The sequence below is a fragment of the Vespa velutina genome, chromosome 22 (genome assembly GCF_912470025.1).
Source record: "Vespa velutina chromosome 22, iVesVel2.1, whole genome shotgun sequence".
Lineage (NCBI taxonomy): Eukaryota > Metazoa > Arthropoda > Insecta > Hymenoptera > Vespidae > Vespa > Vespa velutina.
Genome location: NC_062209.1, coordinates 14,506 through 42,467, shown reverse-complemented (window position 1 = coordinate 42,467; position 27,962 = coordinate 14,506). Strand labels below are relative to the sequence as shown.

Sequence of the window (27,962 nt, the reverse complement as noted above, 5' to 3'; positions counted from 1 at the left end):
CACCGGCAATCACACATTATTATTTACCTATTCTCTTTGCGAATTTCGATTTTAATCATCATTTTGATTTTGATTTTCACCATCAGTGTGATTTTGAACCCACGTTACGATATTCTCCTTGTGATCTCTCGTATATCGCTATGATCTCATAGAATCGAGAAATAATATTGAAATATGATTCTTCGAAATTTATCCTTGCTTCTTGTGAAATTGCACCTTATTTTGCCAAATCGATTTGTATTTGAGCCTGATCAAAATTGCCCCACATTGTGTCTATTTTTGTTTTACGCTGATGTAATTGTGTGAGAATTACGGTATTTAAATACAATAACGAGCGAGAAATGTTTCGGCTCTTCTGAGAACGCCTTTAATCGTATTATGCTTTGCTTTTGCTCTTTTAACGTCTTCTTCCGACATGATATCAAGACAGAGCTATTATATTGGAGTAACTGAGGAAAAGAGGATAAAAATTTGGAGATTTGTCAAACGCCAATGAAATTTGAATCGAACACCATGACCGCCGAACACATTTTTACGCGACGCCGTCGTGTTTTTCTTCGTATGATGCATGCTACTGTTGTGCGAGGATTTTATAGCATAACGCTTATCGTTGAAAATCTAGCAATGTTTGGTACACGTGTGATTATGATAACGTATACTGTTACGTCTCGTTGTACTACGCACAAATGTAAATGTAACGCATTGCTTTAAGATCGACAATTTTGGGAAAAAAAATGATCGATATAGATATGATGTTATTCGATTATGTTTCACCATATTTTCACTCACGAACGATTGTCTATATTGCATGCGAGAATGAAAATGTTTACTGTTGTTTGTCACAATTTTTGTTTACTGATATTCATCAATAATCGGCTTGAAGAACCATATTCCATATGTGGATAATATCCACGTGAAATAAATAACACAGGAAGCCCACTTTTTATTAATTAAAAATTATAATTTTAATGAAAGTAGATTCACGAGAAATTAGGCACTATGCGAGTTTAGAGAGACAAAGCGTGACTAATGACCAGAGAGACTAAAGTGACGGCCTCGCAAGAGAAAGAAAGCAAAAAGAGAGCGGGTGGAGAGTTGATATTCAAAGACGTCGCGTGAACCTGTTTCGACAGGCAAAGAGCGTAACTGGACACGAAAGAGAGCAAGGGACAAGTAATAATCTCAAACACCCACATATATATATATATATATATATATATATATATATATATATATATATATATATACACACAATATACGAAGATTATATATTATATATTAACCCTTTCGCTACGGAGCGCTTGCGCCAGAATGTGATCGCTGTGAACGGATCGCATTACTGAGTAGTTGACACTGAAGTACGCTACGAAGTAATTAGAAGTCGTTTCTTGTTCTCTAAATTTTACAATGACATTTATTACATTCAGTAATATCATCTTACTTTCTAAAATATAAAAATGTATAATCAAAATTTATTTTTTTTTAATGTTTTATTATAATGTTCATATAATATTTTTTAATACAACGAAATTACTAAAGTATTTAAAACCGAACATAATATTAATAATCGACTTTGATATGGTAAATTTTAAAACATGGAACCACACATAATCCAACATTACATTGTGAACAATAGTATCTCGACTCACGTCTTTTTCCTCGTTTACTGCAGACGACGCATTTTCGAACTGAATTTTTTTTTGACGCCTCATTCGAATATAAAGACGGAAAATGCCTTTCAGTAACTCTTTCCGGATTATTATTATTTCGTGCAACTGAACATTTCATACCTGATTTTTGTTTCCCGTATATTTGCAATAATTGTCGTATAAGAGTTAAATGAAATTTGGCAAACGATAATTTTGTCGCAGTTACTGATTGGAATAAATAATATGCATTCCACACAACCATGTCTATCACGTGAAAAATATTTTTTTGTACCATTTTAAACTTTTACGAATACATTCAACAGATTTTTAAACCATATCAATTTTGTCAACGGCTCCCATACTGGCATTATAATCAATGACGCATGTCAGTTTTTGTATTGGCAATCCTGTACGATAATCTATCTTAGTTGTATCAACGAAGTCTGCCGATTGGGAAGTTGTTATCATCCAAACATCTCGTTTGTTATGCCATTTTAACGCTACTAAATTATTGCACGAACGGAATGATATCTCGTCTCTTTTTAAATGATTGGAAATTATGGGCATATTTTTACGAGTTTTTTTTACCGTTCCGCAAGCATTTGTTTTATGATGTTGTAATTTTGCAAATAAAGCGGGGCTTGGATACTAATTATCGACAAATACGGTATGGCCTTGTTCAAGATATGATTCTAAGTCTGTCATAACGATACTTTCTGATTTTCCTAAATTGTCATTGGACTGCCCATTGGAATCTGTAGTTTTTCCTGTATATACAATAAAATTTAAAATGTGGCCTGACAAGCAGTCGCATAATACAAAAGACTTTATGCCGAATCTGTTTCGCTTAGCAGGAATGAATTGTTTAAGTGATAACCGGCCGTTAAATAACATTAAGCTTTCATCTATACAAAGATTGCGAAATGGATAAAAACATCTCAAAAGTATTAATTAACAAAAGTATCTCATGTAAAGTATGAAATCAAAGTATATATGGTATGAACGTATATGTATGCTCTTTGTACCCGAGCGCCCACTTTTTCAGAGCGTATATATACGCTCTTCGTACATGTATGGTCATTCTTCGAAGGCGTATATATACGCCCGTCGGAGCGAAAGGGTTTAGAAGATTAGAATATTGAAGAGAATTATCCTCTCTCTCTCTCTCTCTCTCTCTCTCTCTCTCTCTCTCTCTCTCTCTCCCTCTCTCTCTCTCTCTCTCTCTCTCTCTCCTTTTCTCTTTTCGGTGTTACATTATTCTTATTCACTAAATCTATATTATTTCTTACGCTATTCAAGAAACCTCGGTGTTCACTCTTTCTCTGCAGACCATCGTTTATCAAAGCTTCACATACTTGCTTCCGTCTTTCATCTCCACAATCAAACGCTAACCTTCAATATTAACATCCTTTCACGTTACAACATATTTGCAGAAATGCTTTGTATATACGTTTCCCGATTCAGAATGCTAGGCTGATACACTTCTAACAATATTATAATTTTATATATTAAAGTAAAGTACTTTCTAATATTAATCTTGCATATATTATTAATTATGTTAACATTTTGCTTAAAAATAACATTTCACGCGTTTCTTTCTTATAAGCTATTAAACTTTTTATTTATCTAAATTATTTACTCCATAAACACTTTCCAATAGCTGCAACTGTTTTTAAATAATTCTGCACTCCCACCTCCTATGGAATTCTGGCCCTTCTCCTATGGCCATCTAATCTTTCCACATCCCGTCACGCTTAACAAGCTGATACATTAGTATCTTATACTGCATATGTGAAGATACAATAACGAATGGCTAAGTTACTTGGCTTTCGTCACTTTCAAGATATTGTCGTTTTGTCATTCGCAAATTGATATGCCCACTTTGACAGTTAGTCTCATTTTTGATAAAATATCACTTACAGGGTTTGTTGATAACCATAAAATTTTATCTTTAATGTTTACATATTCGTAACTACAATAATCAATTTCATTGTATGAAGTTTTCATACACGTAGACATCTGAATTTTCTCCATTTCTGATCTTCTTCTTTTGTAAGCTCAATACTTCTTCTAGGTTATTGATTATAGCCTTTGCCCAATCTTTTGTGGGGATCATTACAGATTCCATCATCTCCATCGCTTAACTGATAAAACAGTATCACTTCAATCTCCTTATTAATGCGAACTCCTTGATTGGTCCTAGTATCTTAGGCAGTACCTTATTTTAACAACTGTTTTATGTAACTCTTCTAAATCCAAATCCGTGCTTGCTGAAATCGATACTATCGTATTACCCAAAGGAATGAGCAATTCGCAGCTGCCCCTGTGACCACATCTTAACCAAATATCTCCATCATCGTTCATGGTAATAGGGCATGCCATTTCCTTTCAGCAATTGACAGTTGTGCCTCTTAGTTCTGCAGGATAGAATGCATCAAAAATGTCCATCAAAAACACTTGTACTCCCCTGGTTGTTTATTGCTACTAATACCTCAGCTGGTAAATCTATCCGACACTTACCTTTAATAGACCTACCATAATAACTTGTCAGCAACTACAAAGCTTCGTTGACTCTGAAAAAAGTGAACCCCTTTCTATTTGACCTGGAACTTCTTTTTAACAAAGGCTTCTTTTCACTTATCAGTGCTTTGAGTACTATTGGTGTCATTTAACTCCTACACTCTACTCTCAAACTCTGATATCAATACATTCCACACACATTTGTGTATGATGTGCTTCTCTTTTTTGCTATTGTTCACAAGCTATAAATGTTATCGAATTTTCTAGCTACCTGTAGTAGCCATCACATTTTTCTACTTTAGATCCTACTTTCAAACAATTTGATGTGCTCATCCCACATTAGATCATACTCCATATTCAATTTTCCGTATTTGATTTTAATATTCACAGAGCACCCTAAACTTTTCAGTCTAAACCGATCAGATCTTTTGTTAACTTTCAAACCTCTGCCGGATGATCTATTGCATTGTGATAATATTGCTCATTGCAAATAGATTGCAGTATGTTAGACGTTCTCCTTTCATATACTGTCAACTTACAAGCATAGCCTCGCATTAACATGTACCATTTTGGTAATGATAAACCAACGGTTCCCAATTTAACATCCCTAAAGTTCCTAGGGAGCAAATGTAGTACTTGATCCAATCCATGCCAAACACCATCAATCTTTAAACATGCTTTATCGCTCTCTTTCAATTTAGAAATTAGAGCTAAACCTTCTAACAAAAAGCTTCTACAACTAGCTTGTCTTTTAAATCAAAAGCTGGTATTCTTGATTTCATCTACCAAATACTCTCCGCTATCTACTGATAATAGTCCAAAATGTTGTACCTATTGTTACTAATGCTATATCTACATTACTATTTGTTTTTATTCGAATAGGCTGGGCGTAAAATACGTTTTCAGCCTTTTTGAGGTCACAGACAGTAAATAGTACTCAACAAACCCATCGAATCCACTACATGGGTGGAATATAACTTTAATGTCTCCAAAACAGTTTGAATACGCCCCATATAGTTGATACTTTGTAGTCGTCTCTGTACTCATATATTGTCCTCCTCGGTTGTTCCACTTTAGTGGGTTCCTAATTACTTATATCTGTCTCAAAGTTCTGCCGATAGCCTACTTGCAAAATGGTCAGTAACTTACTCTGCTCATATTCTAATATAACTGCTACATTGTAGAGAATTCAATTCAAATTCAAAACTGTAGAACAAAAGAATATTGCGTGTTCTGTAATTAACAGTAAGTTACAGACGTAGCAACTTTGTGTTTTCATAAAAACCTGTACCCTTCGACAATGGCAAACGAAAGAGAAGATACAATTATACGTGATAAGTGTGTGGACATCTTGTCTGATGTTTCATCCGAATTTCAAGATTGTCAGGAACTAGAAGACATTACGTCTTCAGAAAAGGAAAATGAGGCAATATTTTCGGATGAATCTGAAATATATAGACAGAGAATTCGGCGAACGCTACCGTTACCAAGTGATACATAAGAATTAAACGAAGATAACACTAGACAGTGGCCAGATTTTGATTTACCAAGAAATAATAATGCTTTCGAAGGATCTTCTAGTCCTAACGTACTTCCCAGAGATACAAACAATATCGAGGGGACTATTTATAGGGAACAACTTGTTTAAATTTATTAGTACCAAAACTAACAGGTACTAAGATCAAAATTCCACCAGGAGGAAGCCCTATAAAAAAAGTGCAAGATTTTTCAATGTTACGGCAGTCGAACTAAAAAAATGGTTTGGACTGATTATTCTTATGGGAATCGTTAAAAAACCAAGGATTGAAGATTATTGGGCGACAAATCCATTTTTGGAAACATCAATATTTGGTAAAACGATGCGCCGCAATAGATTTTGGCAAATATTATCGTTTTTACATTTCTCGGATAATAGTAAAATACCTGCCAATGCCGACCGACTGTTCAAAGTACAAGGTATAATCGATTATTTTACAGAACACTTTCAAGGAAACTTCAATCTTGGTCAAAATATTACAATAGATGAAGGAATGATATCGTGGCGTGGGCGATTGAGTTTTAAAACTTATAACCCCTCAAAAATTACAAAGTACGGTATACTTGCCCAGATGCTGTTACGGGATATATTTCGCGTTACAATATATACTCTGGCATTAAAAAACCTTTAAAGGATACAGTGATAAAATTATTGAAAAATGTTACTGGAAAATGGCATCATTTGTATATGGACAACTACTATAACAGTGTGGAACTTGCGGAAGATTTGCTTACAAAAAAAATTCGCGTTTGTGGAACGCTGCGTAAGAATAGAGGATTACCGGCAATGTTGAAAAACTGCAAACTAAATGTATTTGAAACCAAACATCAACGAAGAAGAGTAGTACTGGTGCAAGTATGGAAAGCAACGAAGACGAAAATAATAAGAACAATTTCTACCATACACAATGGCGGTTTAGTTGACACAGCAAAAAAATGCAGAAAAACCAATAGTACGATTAAAGACTCCGCATCTATTTTGGATTATAATAAATATATGAAGGATGTAGATCGAGCTGATCAATTTTTCAGCTGTTATTCTACATACCGGAAAACTATAAAATGGTTAAAAAAAGTAGCATTATACCTTTTCAATTGCGATTTATACAACGCGTTCGTACTGCAACAACATCATACAGATTCCAAGAAACTCCACTTTCATGATTTTTTATTGAAAATATAAAAATCTTGGATAAAAGATCATTCACCTGTTGGTAAAGAGAACTTGGAGGTCCCGAGTACATGGCGTGCTTCCAGTCGTGAATCAATCAACAGAATTTCTAGCCTTGTAAAGGAACACCAGCTGATACGTATTTCAGAAACCAACAACTGAAAACGCAGAAGGTGTCATGTGTGTTATAAAAACAAAAAAATTAAGAGAACTAAATTAATCTGTAAATCTTGTGGAGTTGTGCTTCACCTCGGAAATTGCTTTCCTTCGTTTCTTTTAAAAAATAAATACCAAGTTTTTAACAAAATATAAATAAATAGATAAACATGTAATACGAGAAAATCTTGTACTTATTTACATATGTATACCCTCACAATTTCGAGAAAATCGAGAGACAGGATTGAGACATGGGAATTGACGATAAGATTAGTAAACAAGAACCTCGAAAAACCGCCGGCGATAAGCGAAATGATGTAAATCAGTTCCAGCGGTGCGACACAAAAAAATCTAGATTAGACGTGCGGACGGCATAGTGTTAATACAGTAGAAGATTGGAAAAATATATATAAATTGAGAATGAATGCAGAAAAGACGGAATATATGATAGGAGTGTAAGAAAAGAGCTGGATGGAAATATTGTATTGAAATGCTTTGATGGACCGATTTAAAGGTCATTGCGATTGTATGTTAAAAAAGATAGGTAAGAAAACTAGTTTTTTGAATGGAATAGGAAATTATATATTGGCATATACTAGATATATCACGTATAAAGCGATCATAGCACAAATCATATCACGTGCAACGTTGTTAATGGATATGAGAGAGATACAGCTGAATAAATTGCAAGTAATGCAAAATCGGGAAATGAGAGTATATTACAACATGTGTCTATGTATTTCCAAGATCTTGAGGAATTTGTTAACTGAACAATTAAGAAATAGGTTAGAAATAGTAGGAAAAGAAAGCGGAAAACATGCACGACAGACCAGGAACATTCTAATACAATTTCGCAGAAATAGGAGTGCGCAAACGAGTATGTTTTATAAAGGAGTTAAAATATATAATGATTTACCAGTCGATATGACAACACGAGAGGCTCGACCAATTTAAAAAGATGTGAAAGGAATATATTTTCTATAATTTCTAATGTTGTCTAAATTGTGTATTACAAATAGTCGAGAGAGCTAATAAAGTTCCATCAATAATTTAATCAATCGAAGCTTCATCATTTTCAACTATCGCTGTCACAGCTTCTTGTTCTAATAAATCTAAGTCTAAATTTTCCCTCGATTTCTTAATAGAGGAGAACATTATACTGGAGTTCTAATCATCTAAAAACTTTTGTAGCTAATCTAGGCTTGTTTTTATGTATCGATCTTCTCACTAGACTGTACAATTTATTATATAGCCTCCACCATATCCATCATTATCATACAAGTATTATGTTCCATGACAATTTGCTTATCAAGCTATAGCTTACCCACAATGGCTGACAGCCAGTTTTTGAACACTGATCTGAATTACTATTCTCCTGTCCGATGCCCACTTTCTTCTTTCCACTTATACGTTTTCTACACGGGCTTAACTTCGTACCAGTTCTACAGAACTTTGTTAAACCTAACCGGCAATTCCTGATACTCGTTGGTTGACAATTACAGATACTTGTTGATTTCTAAGCTTTCATTGTTACATTGTACATTCCACTTATCAAGATGTTTGTTAAATTTACTAATTCCCATGACTGACCGAAGTATCATTCCTCATGTTGATTAGAATATTGCATTTATAATATCCCCCTATCATGCTCAAAAATAGGGAATCATTAACAGTATAGAATTACATCTACTTATTAGTTTCCATGATTATTGTACTTGTAATTGTGACCAATACTTGTAATAATAAATATTTTAATTAGAAAAAAGGTGTACAATATATTCATATATATATATATATATAAATGGAAAATATACGAATAAAATAGTATTCTATTAGATTTTTCTTGTAGGCGGCTTTGAAATCTATTATTCACAGTTACATTTAATTATTCACATTTTCATATCATTACGATTATTTTGCGTTTACATATTACATAGATTTCTATTAATTTAATTGTCAAACATTTTCAATGTTTCGAATACTTATTAACGTGCATAGTTTATTACAAAATTGATTTCTTTTACTTATAAACATGATTGTAGTGTAGCGAGGTCTAGATACGAAACTCATTGAATTGTAATCTAATATAATTTGCAAACATGACCATCGATAATATGATTATATGATTGGTGAAAATCATTAAGCTAATTCTCATGAATTTTTTTATAGTATTTTTGATCTAAGTTAATATTTTATCTTTCTATTATAATGATTATTCAATGTTAATAGATTATCCTTGTGTTAAAGTAAATAGTATAATTAAAAAAAAATTATATATAACATTTAAGTAAAACGAAAAATTACATATACTTATTTCTTTTTAAATTATTTAAAGATATCAACGATTAATATATTATTAATTAATTATTTGTGTATTTACTTGTAATTATATACAATGAAAATAAAGAAGACGAAGAAAGGAATAAAATATACAAATATATCTGTTAAAAAATGAAAAAAATATGAGAGAAAAATTTTGAAGGATTAATATTTTGAACAAGATTTTGGAGACGTTGGTTGATAGTAATGATTGGCGGAATGAAAAAACATATATTTATATATTATGCTATATATGTAGATTCTATTCTATATATATATATATATGATTCTAAATTACATGTTTTTAATAATCAGGAAATAATAAAAATTTGATGATATAGAAAGCAGAGATAGCAATAGCTCATAGAGGAACACGAGAAACCATTAGTAAGCCTAAAGGAAACATATCTGTTGATTGTTGACGAGAGCGTTTTTGAAAATGCGCTTCTCGCACCAGACCAATTATGACAGTCGATTCGCACTCCCAAAATATTTCCCGTCTCGTTTTTGTTGTCCGAACTACAGACCCACTTTTCGCGATTAATAAAGGCGGTGGCACTAGACTAAGATACCGTTGTAGGCCGTTAGCAAAATACCGCTCGTCGCGTTCCCGCCAATTAATAGGAAAACGCGCGTTCTTTAAAGGATGTCGTGAGAATTGAAGAAGTAATTGCGATATGTAAATCTCACCGTGTATTTGATTGGATGAGTTATTACAAGAGTTTGTGTGCCTCGTTAGTGAGTGGGATCTTCGACATTGTGCCCTTCGAACGATTTATCGCGGCTTGTTTACCCCTATGGTTACGTAAGCGGCAGCAGGATGGTCCGATCTTTGTACGGAGGGGAACCCCAGGAAGTTAAGTACAACTCAACGGTCGGCCCTTATTTCAGTCACATCCGTGTATCGCACAATCGCAATGGAATCTCTCTGCGTCGTAGCAGGAGAGCCCCTGATTAATTTCCAGTCATACAAACGGAGGAGATTATACGACCTTAGGAAGAAAAGGAATACCGAGAAAGCGACTCCAAAATTGGAAGGCATGAAGTTTAAGAGCACGTTAGTAGAACAGGTCGACGAGGAAATCCTTGCAAATTAACAGTCGAGATGGGAGAATTCCTCCAAAGGAAGAACGACACGTTGCCGTGTGCTCCGCGTTTTGTGAAAATTTTTCCGATTTAGTTTATTTTGCCTGTGAAAAATTTATATCTCACTCGTTAATTAGAGTGCGGTGAACAAAGTGAGATAATAATCAATACTGTGAATTGATTAATTACTCTGTAATTAGTGAAAAATGTGCTCAGTAGTTTTGTGGAGGTTATGTTCGTTTTTGCGGAAATGGCATTTTATATTCTATGGACGAACGGTGGATTCAACTGATAACTTCAGTTGCAAGACGGAAGTGGATTTGTAACTAGTCACGCCGTACTGTGATTGGCTGTTGGATTGGACAACAACAATTTGTAGTGTTAGGAGTGCATATTACTTATTTTTCAACAGTTGGCGCATATAGGTCACTCATAACCTCAAGTCTTAAAAGCGCGGGAAACGTACGGAACTTCAGGAACTTCAGGCTCTACAGGCCTTGTCGCCCTTGTCGGTAAGGGAAACAAAAATTTTCCTATATTTTCGAAATTTAAAAAATTTTTTTAATTTTCAAAGTTTCGCCATAGGAACGTGACCGCGAAAATAGAGCCATGATGGAACTCCTCTAAGTAAATAGTGGAGTGCTTGCATGATCAAATACTTAATAATTAAAAAAAATAATTTTTTTTTCTCTGAGTCCTTATTTACTTAAAGTACCTTTACTGAAGTATTTTAATAATTTTCTCTTCTTTTCTAAGTCCTCTACTTATTTAAAGTTCTTTTACTAAGGTACTTAAATTTTTTTTTCCCTCGTAGTGAAATGTTACTATTTATAAATACAAACTACTATATCAAAATCTCTTTTATGAGTCATTGTTATGAATCACTGACATTTTCTATTTGAATATGATATAGTTTTTATATAATTCGAGTAATTTAAGATAAATAACTAAATGCAAAATGACTCGTTAATTTAGTAAGAGATATATAAAATTAAGTTTTTTCAAAACTTTTCAAAACTTTTATGCGTAAAATAAGAAATACAAATAATAAATAATAATAATAAATTCAAAATATATATATATATATATATATATATATATATTTGATATATTTATAAATGTATATAAAAAGTTCATAAAATAAATAGATTATCCGATCCCTTGTGAAAGTTAGTCAGTAATCCGAAACTTGTTCTGAAAAAGATACCTGGACTTTTGGCAGAAGAGTGACGTTACTTTAGTCATAAAAATAAAACCTTCTGTCCCACATCTTTCTTAATTTAAGATGGGGAAGTTTTAGTTGGTCTTCCGCGATTGAGCGAATATTTTATTAAGTATTAGTCAAAGTAAAGCTAAAGAATGTGTTCGAGACGAATTATCCATCTTGTTTAGAGTGATATTATCTAACTCAATAGAACTTTCAGTGAGATTGAAAGTTTCATCTTCTTTTTTCTTTTGGCATAGTTGTTTGTTGCATTCTTTTTTGCCTTTTTATATTTTATAAATAAATTCTACAATGTATTAAATATCATAAAAATTTTGAAGTTAATTTTTTAAATTAATGTAATTGTTAGCTCGAATTTGAATAAGAAACATTCTTATGCTACTATAGTATGCTTACTGCCTTATAAAACAATTAACATTTTTTACTGATCGATCCCTCTTGAAAGTACAAGTATTACAAAAGTACAAAGTGAAGCCTTTTTTCAGGCGCAATATTTACTATTTATATAACAATTATATAAAAAAAGTCTTAATCTTATTTATGTTAATATAATTACACTATACCAATTATAATGTATATTTAAAACACAATAATAATTTTGGATATAATACTAAAATCAAATTTGTTAAAAAGTAGATATATAAAAATGAAATTTAAAAATTACGTGATGTTTTGAAGAGTTAATTTTCAGAATTCTTGGACTTATTCGTTTCGAACCTATGTGATTATATTGAACTTAACAAATTGAACGTTCGTTAAAGACTTTGGATAGTCATTTAACATTTATATTAAGAATTTGACAAAATTATCGCATAAGCTAATACTAATTATTTATCAATTATAATTTATAAGGTAACTACCCAATCACATTTTTAATTATAATAAGAATATTTATAAAAATTTATTTATATATTATAATATATGACATATCTAAAATTATTTATTTATTAGAAGAATAATTACTTTGTTTAAATATTTATATTCTATTGTATCATTATATTTAAATTAAATATATATATACTATAAATTTCATGAAATATCAAAAAATCAATAAATTTTTCCTTTTAGTAATTTTTTTATTAAAAATAAGATAAAAACATATATTTTTTCATCAAAAATTAATAAATTTTTCTTTTAATGATTTTTTTTGTTAAATAAAAATTAAATATTTATCATTGTATTAAAAATTCTTAATAATTACTTCTTATTTTTATATATTATATTATAATAAATATATATATATAATATAATAAAAGTTATTAACTTATACAAATAATAATAATTTATTAATAAGTTTATTTTATAAGTTAAATATATATAATATTATTATAACATTTATAATATACATAATATTAGTGTAACATTTCAATTTTACTTACTAAAAAATGGTGACCATTGATATTCTAAGCTTTTAGAATATTTCACTAAGAAATCTTATATATTTTGCGTTGCATATTCTTTTTTATTATAAAAACTATCTTCTATAAAAATTATACGCAAAATAGTGTATGATACTTCAGTTGTGGACATTTCTCGTATCAAGAAAAATAATATGAAAATAAATGTAGTTGTAATTGTGCATGTGGAACTAAAGTCAAATCTTATAAAGTATCAATGAGATTAGAAATGATATAATCCTTATCAGAGTTGTCTATAAGTTTCACAATCTGAGGATAAAAACAATATAAAATTGGTCAGTTGTGAAATTCTTAAGTAAACCTACACATGTGTAAATAAATAAATAATATATAATTATGAATAATTATTTTTTATTTATATTACGAAAATATATATCCTTAACTTGAAATCTAAGATATCTTCGGGAAGAATTTGTAATAATCTAACAAATGTTAATGGAATAAAAAATCTTATTAGATCTTATTCTACTATATCTACAATTTTTTTCTCGTTGTTTTTACGTATACTTTCTTGGCGATTCTTTTTCATAATGGATTCATTGCAATATAAATTCATATGATATTACTTATTAGATATTACATATAGATATTACTCATTTTGCTCTATATTATGAAAGTACAATTTATCTTTGCATTTCAGACAAGTACGCGTCTATTACTTCACTTATAACTTTTGATATGCAATATTTTCATTAGTTAATTTCATATTCATTCGTTTTTCCTATTTTTATTAATATAAATATTATTTTTATATTCATATTCTTTTTCATTATTTTTAGAGATTTGTTCACATAGAAACATCTAATTTTTCATGGAAATATTATTTGCGAAATTGAATATTTCTTCTGAATTTATTTAAATGATACAATACATTTAATTGCATTGAGTGATACTAGATCTTTATTTAAAAATTCTTCTTCTTTTTAAAGTGTTAAAATAAAATAAATGCATCTGATCATTAAAGGAATGAAATTGAACCAGTATTATATATTACTTCAATAGTCAGCAGACCCATGTTAAATATTTTTTAATATTATAATAGCAAATCCTTTATTACCTTTGTGAATAACAAAAGCAGAATTTTGTTAAGTAAAATTGTAAATATAATCTAGATAAATGTCAGATAAAATTGGCAATAAATTCAAAACTGTTTTTACGTTCTTGATTAAATATTGCTATAGAAATTAAACTAATTTATTCAAAAGCTGAGGAGAATACTTAAAAATCATTTTATAGATCTTTTACTAAGGCTAGTATTGATCTGAAACATACAATTATCATGTAATTATCATTAACACATATATCTTGTCTGTATTAAATGCAATATTTATATCAGTGTTCATTGTCCAAGAAGAACATCTTATTTCTTTATATGTTCTAAAAGTAAATTAATGACACATTGATTTTCTTTAGTAATTTAAGGATTATAACAATTTTATGCTGCTTGTCTTTTGAAATTAAAATATAACTTTATTTGTTTCAAGAGATTCTGTCCTTAAAGGATTTTATGAAAATACATTTCCATTTTTTTATCACGTTTTCCATATCTGTATGCTGCACAATGAAAAATATTTTTCAGAAATTATTTTCAGACATTATTTTATAATGCAATATTAAAAAATAGTATTAAATAATTTTATGAGAAAACAATATTCACTTTATCAATATCTCTAATATATATTTTTTTTCCATTTATGACATGTCTGCTTGTTCTTCATTTTCATATAATATTGCAAGAAAACATTAAGTGGATTCTTTTTTAAATGAAATAATTAATAGTAATTGTCTATGTGTAGATTTCACAATGATTAAAATACTAAGCTGAAGAGGTTAGAAAAATATTACATTGGCAAGTTCACATATCATCGTGATTAATACTATTTAATTGGGTCCTTAATGCAAGTACAATATTTAAATGTGTGCTAATGCCTTATAAACTATTTTTTTTATTATATTTAGATATAATATAAATTTAAATGGTTAATCGTATTATATACATACGTATATATGTATATCCATATATCATATATATACGTGTATTATAGGAAGATTCTTATTTTGCTTAGTGAAAAATAATTGACTTAAGCGACACTGTATAGTAACTATTAATTTCACCATGCTCTAACGCTATCGAAGTCATCATAATCTTTCTCTTGGTGTAAGATTTTTAAGTTGTCTATTGAAATGGGATGGCTTTTTTTTGAGAATTACTATTTGTGTTGGGTCTAATAAAAAATAATCTAATAGAAATTATAATATGATAAAAAACTCTTTAATTATAATATTACGAAGTAAAAATTACAAATTCGATTTACCGTACTTTCCAAAACTTCCAACAATGGCTATAACCCATTATAATAGATTGATACTGACAAAAGAAGATTCTCAAATTTATAAGATTATACTTCGAAAATGCTAAAGTATATAGAGATGTGTATTACGTCATTTTTTTTTGCTGTCAAGTACAGCCAAAGAGGTAAAATTAATCTCTGAATATATATGTTATTCCTGATTTCTAACGATTCATCATATTTCATTTTAATTATAAATTCTATATTATTAGAGATTTATAGATAACAATGAATAAATAAATATTGTTTCTTTAAAATATTTATGAAACGGATCCAAATTTATTGCACAGATTTATTTATTATTTGTTTCATTGTATTTTCGTATTTATTTATTATCGTAAGAGAACGAAGTTGAGAACAAAGTTGAGAACATCTTTTCCGCTGTTGCCAGATGAATTCCACTAAAAGTACAAGTCTCTACCGGTTTCTCTACCATTGCTCTCATTTTGGATTTTGCGTGCGCCAACAGCTGTTCACGGTGCTTCATCGTCCTTCTATTTACAGGTAATTAACTTTTCTTTTCTAAGTTATAATTTCGTCCAATATATTAATCGATAGCAAAACATGCAATTTCTGTGGTTTAATGTTCGCAAATTTTGTAAATGTTGCGTTTACAAGATATTCGCGAAAATGAAATTGTCATTTAGCTAGTGAAATTTTTACATCATACTTTCTATTGAATTTTCTTATATCTTTTTTGATGATGATATACAAAAAAGGTCTCATAATAATCTATGCTAGAGAAAAATATAATATATAAGTGTATATTTTCACTAATTATTACATTAAAAAAAATAATCGACGAATGTATATATATACTTTATATACATTTGTCATCTAGTAAAATTGTACCTCTGCCTTTGTTCTATATAGAATAGGTTATCCTATTCTATAACTTGCATCAAGTAGGAGAAATAAATATAAGAGATTGGAAAGTAATATCTTATTAATTATTTTTATCGATAAAATCAAAAAAGGTACCAACGGAATCATTAGCTTCATAACTATGAGTTACGAATTTAGACGTTTACTAATATGCTACACATTACTTATAAAATCTCTTCATTTCTAGTTTATAAAATAAAGAACGAACTACAATTTTTTCTTAAATTTAATAATATCTATGAAAATCAGTAATGGGGATATGAGCTTTTTCTTTTTTGCTACAGATTTCGAGGGTGACCACTGTACGAAACTTTCTCTTCGTGACAAATATGAAAAACAGCATTTATACCAATAATGAGAACTTGAGTAAGGCGTAATTCTTAAGCATAGTTTTGACGAACGCGGAGCATGAAATTACGACTAGTAAATTTATGGAAGATAAGTTGTTCTGTTTTAGGTAATAATTATTATTAATAAATTAATAAATTAATAAATTGTAGGTAATAGTTAATGTTTATTAAATCTTTTTTGTAATATTTTTGTTTATTTCATTGTTACTTTTTATTAGTAAATACTCAAGTAACCTCTTATTTTCTGTTTATATTTTTTAATGATTTTTTTTTATTGATACTAATGATATTGTTTGTATTTTATTTCAGATTATTATTGCACAATTTATGGAGTCATGGATGAATCAATCTTTGTTTCGATAAAATAAAAGAAGTGAAATCGATTTAGAGTTTTATTGTTAATTTGCATTCGTTTGTATTTTGTGATTTCAATTAAATTTTAAGATGCATGTGTATTTGAATAGATTGTTAACAAAGCAGTCATTAAGTCAGTGTTTGTTCGTATAAAGTTTTATTAATGTTTGTTTTTTGTTTTTTTACAGGTCGATAGACTATACTTTATATGTGAAACATCCAATTAAATTAAATTTATTGTCTGTCTCTTGATCAATAAATAATTATCGCGTATTAAAGTCAATGCACCATGGAAGACGATCAAGAAACTAGTATATTTCTTCTATAGAACAATAGTAGTAAGTAAATGTTGAAATTTTATAGTCATATAATTTTACAATTCATTTTATTACAAAAAATTTAATACCAATTTTTTTTTCCATCTGTTTTCATATCATCATTGCATTCTCAAATCAATTTACCAAGTCAATCTACTACAACTTCTACCTACTTCATTTTAAATTTACTTTGATGTAAATCTATCTTATTTTTGACTTATTACGAGTCAACCTACTCTAATTTCAACCTACAATAAGGATGAATGTTTTGGACCGTGGAATTTCTTAAATAAGTGAGTGAACAAAATTGTATTTCTTCAGTACTTATTATGTTGAGGACAAAAAATTCAAATTGGTACGAATTACTGGTTGTAATTTTTTCAATCAATTATTAACGAACATGACCATTAACAATTCTTTTTTTGGATTTACTCATAAGTAGTACATTTTTAAATGTTTTAAAATTTCTTTAGAGTCCGTTTTCTTAACGAGGAGTGATAAGCCATGGATGCGCGGATGGAAACGTTTATTCTCGCAGGAACTTTCGTAAGTATAAGTGTTACTACTGCAGTTTTTAACGATCCAGAATACACCACGACAGATTTTAATGCCTTTTGACATAGCTGTTGAAGATGACTCACATACCAGTAACTCATTGGTATGTTGAAAAATGTCTTCAAATGAATTTTTTATTATTTTTAATTGTTTCAACTATGTGAGTCTTCTGTTTTAGACGACACGATATAGTTAATTCATAGTAGGTATAAAAATTGTCAATGTATAATGTTCATCCCTGGTTGATAAACTTTCCTGTAAGTTGCAGACATACATTATATGCCAATCCAGTTTCTCTGATATCACTATGTTAATACCATAGGACTTGAGAAATATAAAAAATTTAGGGGTGTCCTGTTGTATTGTCGCAAAATGTAGTTGGCTTTTCACTATAGATCCTTATTATATCCATATATATCCTTTAGGAGATCATAATTCAAATTATTTTATTCCCTATTTATGGGTTTTATTTGGAATATATTACTTAATTATTAATATTTTATACCATGAAATTAATGTTTCTTCAATGATGATATTTTTTCCTAGTTTAAATATTTTTTGATACTTCTTTTGATTTTTTTCATCCCACAGTCGAAATAGCTTTCCAAGTCCATTACTATAAGCAATAGTAGTGTTATCAGCAAACTGAAAGTTGTTGAGAAGCACCTTTCGAATCTGTTCTGTGACATGATGGTACGCGGTAAATCAAAATTATACAATGTGCTTTTTAGCAATAATTGTTTATTGATTTGACTCTTACATCACAGAGTTAATCTCAATAATTTTCTTATTTCATCCGGATTAGTTTATGTCTATTGATGCATTCGTGCAAATTGAATTAATGTGGCTTTATTTAATTTTTATTCTGTTTATTTGTTCTATGAGTAAATTTATCAATTTGTGTTATCAACAATTAAAGAAAATACATCATATGAAGTATAGTATAAATAGTTGCTGATGTCGGTTATTCGAGTAAACAAAGTAAACAATTTCTGACGTCTACGAAATTCAATCCACCTAGCGCACTTAATTGCAGTTTTTTCGGCATTATTATCTTCGATATCTTTCTTAATAATTAATTCTTGGAAGATCTGTTCAATAGCATCTTATTATGTATTTATATAGCATCAAGTTAATTATCACAACTATTCAATCATCAATATCCAAATCAAAATCCGATGCATACAGTTTTATTTGTTTTTCTTTTTGGAAAAATTTAAATTCTTTCCTACCATTACTATGCAAATTTTTGTAAAACCCATAGGTTTTTTCTTTACTACTTCTTACTACTAGATGATTTATGAAATAACATTGTGCTCCTTCTTTTCGCCATTGCAAATAATTAGGACAAAGTTTAACTTTTTTTTATTAACTGTAGACTTTCAATTGAAGGAATATATTATCTTTTAGTTGGTTACTTTTCGATTACAGACTTTCAACAGAAATCTGTTGAAAAAATATACATACTCATATACATACATATTTGCATACAATACAACTACACACATTCGTCTGCATTGTAACTCTTGTGAGTATTGTGGTATTTTTTTAGTATATTACTGGAAAAAATATTCTATTATTATTATAAAGTCTCATTTTGAATGTCTACAATCAGTAAATATAGTTACATACTGTTACGAGCGGGTTTAGAATTGATGTCATTACTATACATCAAAACTGTTTTGACGATAAATATTGGGTATATTTTTGTCTTAGACTCAGGACATTTTGAGAGAATGTGACTCGTAAGTATTCCAGACTATTTAAATTTTGGTGGAGTCAGGGAAGTTTTCAGGGAAACTGTTCCCTAATATTGCAGATGATTGCATCTTAAGGCGCGACTTTTGTGAAAGATAGATTTGATGAAGCTATTACAATGAGTTGTATTACAAAGTTCGGGTTCAGTAGTGAGGTTTTCATGAGGATTGATTAATAGTTTGAATAACGTGCTTCAGGAAAATTCTAGGAATTTCTCGATAGAGCAAGAAAAGGATTTTCCAAAATTCCTTGAAGAATTTTCAAAAGAATTCGCAAGAAATTGCGGAATTGTTGAACATATCATAGACCTAACCGATTCTCTATGAAATGAGTTTCTTGGAGGATTTTTCATTTGAAAGGAAAAAAGAGAAAGTTGTCGATACGCGTTTGGGTGTTGTTAAGATTCCAAAAAATTAGGTCGACGGCGTTATATCTGCAACAAGACGGTCTTGATTGATCATCTGGCAAAATTCGTTAGGACCAGAAAGATTAGGATCAGTGGATTCTATTGTGTTATTTAATTTATAGATCCGCAAGGCATAAGATTTCAGCAAAAATGTTGCCTAGAAATGACTTAAAAATGCTATTAGATTTCCTTTGTTGTCCGTCCGTATAGAAAAGGGAGATACACATTAAAACTTATGTCTCGAAGCTTAATATGAAGCTAAACGAAATCCATAGAACCATAAAGAAGCGGATAGAGATGAAGTTTTGCTTGAAGAAAAGCTTATTAAAGGATCATAAGGTATGTTCAACTCTCAATACAGAAGAGGCAAAACGAAGAAGCTCAAGAGCAATTGGGAAAGCCCATATAAAATTATGAAGACAATCAACGATGTGGTGTACTACACTTCGAGGAAAAATCTTCAAGAAAGAAATAAGAAAATCTTTAAGAAAGAAAAAGGAAATTGATCATGTAGATAGTCGAACGTTAATAAAGGAACTAGGTTAAACGGTAGAAAAACGTAGGGACAAATCTACGAGTGATTAACACTTTTGCATGAATGAAGCGTCACATGTTCTGACTTAGTTGTCTTCTCTATCAGGGATGGAATCTGCCTTTAGTAGTTCTGATCGTTCCGGAAGATGAGAGAGAGATAAGTTAGTTATGTGGCTGAACTGATGTCGATTAATTTGTAATAGGCAAGATAAAATATTTCGTGAAGACAAACATTCGGCTTGGGTAATGAATCAAATTTCATGGTATAACAAAGTGGAGGAATAGATTTTTTCTTCTTTAGAAAAGAATTCTCTTGGTGCGAAATTATCCGTTGTGAAAAGCTTTCTGAAGCAAAGAAATTTTGAAGTCTTGACCGAGTTGGGTAATTTATTCGAAGAAGAAATTTGTCTCAGGATCAAACAGTTGAAGAAAGAAGGAAAAGAAAAGAGCACTCAATTCGATACTGCAAATTCCTTGGGATTTTTTAGGCCATAGTTTTCTTTCCAAGCGAAGCGGATTCATGCTGCGGATGAATGACAAATCGCTCATCAGTTGGGGAATGATCATGGCAGAGTCTACCACCTCCCCATGCCAATGGTATTCCAAATGATGGAAAAAATATCAGGGAAAGAGCCTAAAAAAGGACCTCTGCCAGAGATAAAGCTAAGAGACGAATTTTGCCGAAGTTCTTGATGACATGGTTATTAGGACAAAGAAATTTGAAATACGAATGATTTAGCAAATAAGCAGGTGTTGTCATTGAGGAATTCTAGAGCCGAAGGTTTGTGATATGGAGAAGTTAGCAGAAAACCTCTTAGTGAAAACTTTTAGTGCAATTTTTAGTGTGAAAAGGACTATAATAATTGACTCCAACATTCGAGAAGGATTTAGTCTTATTCAGATGAATCTTGACCCTGAATGTAAATAGGAGGAGATTTATTTTCTTTATTTGTTTTGGTATTACCTGTTGGTGTACCATCGGTTTCAGAGAATATACTGTATGAGTCGTGTGTCGGTATATCTTGTAGCCGCATTTCGAATTGATGGAACGTATGTGTATTTGACATATCTGTAATTGTATTAGATTTCCTCCTTTTGCTAGTAGATAGAAAAACAGCTCGGTAGATTGAAGCGTTAGTGGACATGTAGACATCCTTTACTTCGTTATTTGATATGTTCCGTATGGTGTAGGTGTCTCCCAATATTGAGACTTTTAGGTTTATTGGTGGCATATTTGAGCCAGCGACCATACGATGTACGCCTACTGTCTCACCGCGCCGAGATAATACAAGAGGTCGTTAATGTATGTTAGAAGAACTATAAACAAAAACAAGTCACGAGTAATAGGAAATATGTCTATCGTGTAAAAATTTAGCGAATAGAATGAAACAATAAGTAGATACGTATAGATCAACTCGATCAATGCCCTCCCACGTAAGTTGTGCTGCTGGCAACTGCAGTATGCTTTCTAATTCTAGGCTTTTTGTATCTCTTCATAGAATTCTTTTTGAATCCATCATTCCAGCATCATTCCAATTACTTAAAAGTTACACAATTCCCTTGCCTTCCAGGCTAAAAATGTGATTTTTCCTTTTTTATAGAAACAAGTTTTCTTATCTAAAAACTCGAATTTGTTTCGTAAATGTTGGAATAGCTTTCCTCTTAGTTTTTATAGTACTAGTCAAATGGCATTTCATTTTCATTTGTTCTTCTGCCGAAGATATATTGGCATAATATCTATCCGTAAACATATGGTAATCCTGTTCCTTGGAAATTTTATTTAACAACTTTTGATATAAATGCAGTGGAATTCTAGTACTAACTGGTAGATTTGGACGAATAATATTTTCTGATGTAATATTTTCATAATAAGGTAGGATAGTACAGATATATCCTGTTTCAGAATTCGTCATCGCATAGATTCTTATACTCTATTTTGTTGGCTTAATCGGGTTACATATAATGAAAAAATTTTCCGTTGAAATTTTACTATGGATTCATCTACACAAATATTTTGATCGGGAATGAACTGTTTAGAAAATGTTGAATTTAAATATTCTAAAAAGATACTGGCTCGTTGTATTTTGAGATTTTTGCTATCTGAGTTATGAATTTTTAAATGAAGCATTCAAAATATTAATTGACTCAAGTTCTTGTAAATATATCCGTAGTAAGAATTCTACTGTTATGTTTAGTTGACCAATATTAGAAATAGGCATTGTACATATATTTAGAATGAATCAATGAAAATCCAAAATTCATTTTTACTTACATCATGTCATGCTGATCATACGGAGTTATTAGTTAGATTTTAACAACAATAATAAGATTTTGCATAGTTGTTTATTTCCTTTATTATTTCATCGACTAGCTGGTTCGTGAAAAACAGTTTGAAAAACTGAATCGGTTCAAAAATATTAAAGGATCTGTTACTTTTGATCCTATTGAAAAATTTACTCTAAGTGGCATGTATCCATTCTCTGTAATACTTTTTTTTTTTTTTTGTTTCGTCAGGAGGAAAAACCTTCAAAAGGCACCCTGAGACCGGTACTCAGGATAGTGTCGGATTCAACCCGCCTGAACATACACTCAGGATCGGGTCGCCTACCGACTAAAAAACCTCCCGATTCTTAATACTACCATGCTGAGAAGAAAGGGGGATTGGGCGGGATCGCGCATGTGCGTATTACAAATTCACCCAATCCCCTCCTCGGTGAGCCAGGCCGGAATTCGCCTTACTCTCATTCGTTCATGCATTCACACACGTACCAGTACGGCACACTCGACAGGGAGCCATGTGTCCCCGGAGACGCATTTACTTACTAACTACCTACAATGTGTGACCCAGTCTCCACCCCATGGTGCACTGACCAGGCCCATTCACACCCGCGTGTTGTACGTCTATGGAAAAGCGACGCTTGAGCCAGACGCCGCCTGAGCCGCTCGGAGCCTTGCCCGAGGTGGCCGCACTGGAGCCATTCTCCTATGCGGCCTATTGTTCGCACTTCTTTCCGCACATACACTATCACTCATAGGTCTTTGATCACGCGATCGCTCCCGGCGCCTCTCAGCGTCCTCTTTGGTTCGCATGACCCGCCCAGCGAAGGTCCGAAAGGCCGCCCATACCCCCGGAACAGTCAGGGAGACCCCGACTATCCCGGGAAGCGTTAGCCGCCCTCCACCTATTGCCTCGATCAATTCATTCCTAGCATCCGTCCATGCCGGGCAGTCGATCAAGGTGTGCTCCGCCGTGTCCTCATTCCCCCCACAGTGGAAGCACCGTGGGGAGGGGATCTTCTTCATACTATATAAATACGCTGAAAAGCAGCCATGGCCGGTCATCAGTTGAGTAGTGTGGAATGTCGTCCCGATGGAGAACGGCCTCCCAATCCACTCAACCAACCGTTCGGCAATAGCAGCCCTCGCGCGCACCCCCGTTGCTGCAGTGATCCCTGCTAATGCAAGCTCCTCCGCCTTCCATGCTTCCATTGCCCTCCTTCTGGCAAGAGCACCCAGTACAGCCTTAGCACGCGGGGAAGCTGGTTCTTCCGCGTCTCTAACAGCCGCGTACGCCTCAGCCAGCCGGGGTGCCAGGTGAGCGAGAGGAATTATCCCCGCAATCATCATGGCCGCATGGAAGGAGACCGTTCTATAGGCACAGCACACCCGGATCGCCACCTTCCTCTGGAGGCTCCGAACTGCCCGCCCGATCTTCGTATCCTCCACGACGGCGCGCCACCACACCGGCACCCCATAAAGGAGCACCGAGTGGATCACGCCGCCGTAGAGGAGTCGCTTCTTCTCCCCCGGTCCGTGAAGATTCGGAAGGAGTCTCCTAAGGGACCGAAGGATACCCTCCGCCTTAGGGGATTAGGGCCTCGAAGTGGGGCCTAAATGACATCCCCGAGTCTATCATTATGCCCAGGTATTTAACGCTGGGCCTGATATCTACGAAGACCCCTCTAAGGCAAATCTTAGGGGGTGGGACAGTCCTGCGTCTGCGTAAGGCAGAGGCAGGGAAGGCCATGGCCTCCGTCTTGTGCAGCGCCACTTTAAGACCCAGTCCCTCGATCTCCCTCACAAGGACGTCCAGGTCCCGCTTGGCGTTCACGATAGCTTGAGACAGGTCCCATCCCGTTGACAGGAGGGCCGTGTCATCCGCGTAGCAGACAACACGGGAGCGACCCGGCAACGGGGTTCGGAGGACACTGTTATAGGCAATGTTCCACAATGTAGGTCCCAAAACGGATCCCTGTGGGACCCCACAATAAACGCGCCTTTCCACAAAGCGTCCATACCTATTCGTATAGGCAATTGCGCGCTTGTCCAGATAGCTCCTGATGATGTTAACCAGGTAATCCGGAAAGCCCCCACGCTCCATCGCCCCGACGATAACGGCCCACGGCAGGGAGTTGAAAGCGTTCGAGATATCCAGACTCACCAGGATAACCACCTTCCTGATCCGCGTCGATGCCTCCACGAAGTTTTTAACATCGAGGACGGCATCCACGGTGGATCTTCCCGTTCTAAACCCATATTGCGATGGCGCCAGGGCACGAGTCTCATCCAGGTACCTGTTGATCCGACTAACAACTACCCGCTCGAATAGTTTCCCCAGTTCGCCAATCACGCATATGGGCCTATACGATCCCGGTGAGTCCGGGGGCGCGTCCCTTCTTTTTTTGATAAGGACGAGCCTCGCTATCTTCCACGCTGTCGGGAATCGACCCGTCCTTAGGCATGCGGAAAAGCAACGCGCCAACCCATTTCCACAGTATGTCGACGCAGCACGCACAACCACACCCGGTATTCCGTCCAGTCCAGGAGCCTTTCTTCCTTTCCCCTTCTTGGCGGAAGCCAAGACCTCCTCCGCAGAGACGACCACCTCTGCGAGCGTAGGATCCTGCAGCTCATCAGTTCCCGGTTCTCCTGGGAATAGCTCGGAGAGGATGTTTTCCAGTACTTCATCCTCCAAGGTTTCAGTTACTGGTGGGGCATATGGCCTTAGTTTCCCCAAGACCAGCTTATAGGGTCTGCCCCATGGATCCTCTTCTATGGAGTCCAGCAGGTCCCTCCATGAGTTCTTCTTGGCTTCTTTAATAGCCCTAGCCAGTGCCCTCCTAGCGTCTCTTCGAGCGTCCAAGCACCGCACTATTTCCTCACTGTTCTTCTTTTTCTTCCTGGCTCTGGAAAGTTTCCTTACTGTGGTCGTCGCAACGGCCCTAAGGTTCGTTAATTCGTCCGACCACCAGTAAGTACTTTTACTACCACGGGTCTGTCCCCTCACCCGGGACATGGCCATGTCACATGCCTGCTTCAGCGTAGATTGTGCCCACTTCACTAGCTTGTCCACACAGACTACGCCGGCCGCACTTTCCTCGCACAAGTTTCCACCTGTCCACTCCCCTGAGATAAGGGCCGCATCCAGGTAGTCCTCCTTCATGGAGTTAATCTTCCAACGAGGGAGCTTTCTCCCTTGTGGGCGAGAAATTCGGTCCCCTGCAGCCCCGTGCCTGTAGCTATAACTAATGTACAGGTGGTCTGACAGGGACTCAACCTGATCCACCCTCCAGTCCGAGAGGCGGACGCCGGCCGCTGGCGTGCCCCACGTTAGATCTACCACGCTCGAACCCTGCGGACGAACGCACGTGGGACAGCCAACCCGGCTCAACAGACCCAGATTCACTCTGTTGGCCCATGCATAGAGCAACTCACCTCTGCAGTTACTCCTGCCTTTCGGGTCCCATCTGCTGAACCGGGCATTAAAATCGCCAGCCACCAGCGCTGGGAGAGTGGGGAATGTCTCTAAGAGCTCCTCGAGCTCGTCAAGGAGCCTACTGAACATGTTAATGTTCTCGCTGGGAGGAAAGTAGACGGAGACTACCAGCGAGTCCCCCCATTTAACTGCTACGTAAAAAAGACCCCGACGCACCAGGCTGCAGGGTCTTCCATTCTCGCCCACAAGCACCGCGGAAAGTGAAGTCCCTCCTAGGGATGAGAATCACCTCTCATCCCCCGAAGGGACCCACCATGGCTCCGCAATGACAGCTATCTCCACATTGTTCTCGCGCATACGCTGTAACAATATGTCCTGCGCACGGCGCGCGTGGTTCAAGTTTATTTGTAGAACAGCAGAAGCCATTGTTTATAGATCTTCCGCTGCTTCTACACATATTGAGGTGTCCGGTTCACCGTGTTCCACCTCCATATCTTCGTCACCACCACTATTGTTCTTCTCGGTCGCACTCACTGCTTTTGTCGCAGTTCTTTCAACGACCTTAGGCGGGTCCTTCTGTGTTGTCTCCCCGCGGGCATTTGTTCCATTCCCGTATACCTTGTCCACCCATTTCCTGGGAGGCACTATCGGGCACTCCCAAGAACCGGCACGATGGTTGGTCGGCTTCCGGCCGGCATCTGTACAAACCGGGCACGCTGCCCTGTTTGTACAACTGCTTGCCAAGTGGTCCGATTTTCCGCAGACATAGCATAGGTCCACCCGGGGCTTCGTAGCCGGGCACCTTACTGCAACATGTCCTCGCGCAAGGCACCGGTGGCATCTGAGGGGCTGCTGTCTGAGTTCTTGCACCCTCGCTACAGTAAGTCCCAGGAGTATTCTCTCCTTCTTCAGTGCCGCCTGGATGACAGGTGTCGGAGCCGTAACTATCGTCGAGCCTACATTACCCCTGCCTATCCTGATCTCTCCCACCTTGATGAGGTTGGGGTTTGTTCCGGGATGCAACTCCAGGAGTGCATTCCTGATCCAGGTACCATTAGCGGCCGGATCTAGTCCCACCAACCTCATGGTACTCGTACGCTGGGGGCGAGTGACCCTTACCCCTGGGACTGAACTCCTTAAGACCTCCGCTACCTGGTCGGCCTTCTCGTTCGCCCCTTTGCCTCTTAGTTGCCATATAAAGGCACCTGTGAGGGCTCTCTTACAGGTCAAACCAGCGATCCCCAGATCCTTTAGGTTGACCTTCTCCGTGGCCCGAAGGACTACGTCTCTATACGTAGTCTCCTCGGCACACGATAGGGAAATAGCAGCCACTTCTCTTTCCCTTCTTTCCCTCTTCCTTCTTCGCTGCGCGTCCTTCTTCTTCTTCCCCTCCATCGTAGATGCTGCCTGTCCCGGCAAAGGATGACGGTCGCTGACTCCATCCTTAGGTGTAGTTAGGGGGAGAGCATTCGCTTTCTTCTTTTGCGCTCGTCTCTCCTTCCGGCCAAGTACCTGGACAAAGCTCTCCTGTCCGAACAGTGGCTTATCTCTACTTACCTCTTGTCCAGGGAGTCGAGTGGGCTCAGCACGGGGTGTAGGACCTTTGTGTGGCCCACCAGCTCCCGTCGTTGCTCCACCCGTTGTCTGCTGCCGCTG

At 34.8% G+C, this 27,962-nt stretch overlaps 2 protein-coding genes and 1 long non-coding RNA gene across 6 annotated transcripts; 1 reads left to right on the top strand and 2 right to left on the bottom strand.

Moving 5' to 3' along the window:
• Positions 1-1,289: 1,289 nt before the first annotated feature.
• Positions 1,290-4,013, bottom strand: LOC124956616 (piggyBac transposable element-derived protein 4-like). The gene is given in 4 exon segments (XM_047512669.1): positions 1,290-1,931; positions 1,934-1,971; positions 2,299-2,592; positions 3,868-4,013. Coding segments are annotated over 4 exon segments (849 nt in total). The 3' UTR covers positions 1,290-1,560.
• Positions 4,014-9,876: 5,863 nt separating this feature from the next.
• On the top strand, positions 9,877-23,091 carry LOC124956433. Of its 4 annotated transcripts, XR_007103252.1 has the most exons (8): positions 9,878-10,949; positions 15,823-15,935; positions 16,601-16,773; positions 16,976-17,358; positions 17,486-17,630; positions 17,811-17,883; positions 17,961-17,995; positions 18,071-23,091. It is a non-coding gene; the product is annotated as an uncharacterized LOC124956433 (long non-coding RNA). The 4 variants fall into 4 exon arrangements; XR_007103250.1 differs by having other exon boundaries at positions 9,877-10,949; positions 17,811-17,995; XR_007103251.1 differs by having other exon boundaries at positions 9,879-10,949; positions 17,961-23,091.
• A 400-nt stretch (positions 23,092-23,491) lies between these two features.
• Positions 23,492-24,214, bottom strand: LOC124956615. The gene has a single exon (XM_047512668.1). It carries the CDS (start codon positions 24,212-24,214, stop codon positions 23,492-23,494), a length of 723 nt encoding a protein of 240 aa, XP_047368624.1.
• Between the last annotated feature and the right edge of the window lie 3,748 nt (positions 24,215-27,962).

Excerpts from the sequence above, each read along its gene's own strand:
- LOC124956615 (XM_047512668.1), bottom strand. The coding sequence starts at position 24,214 with ATGATTGCGGGGATAATTCCTCTCGCTCACCTGGCACCCCGGCTGGCT.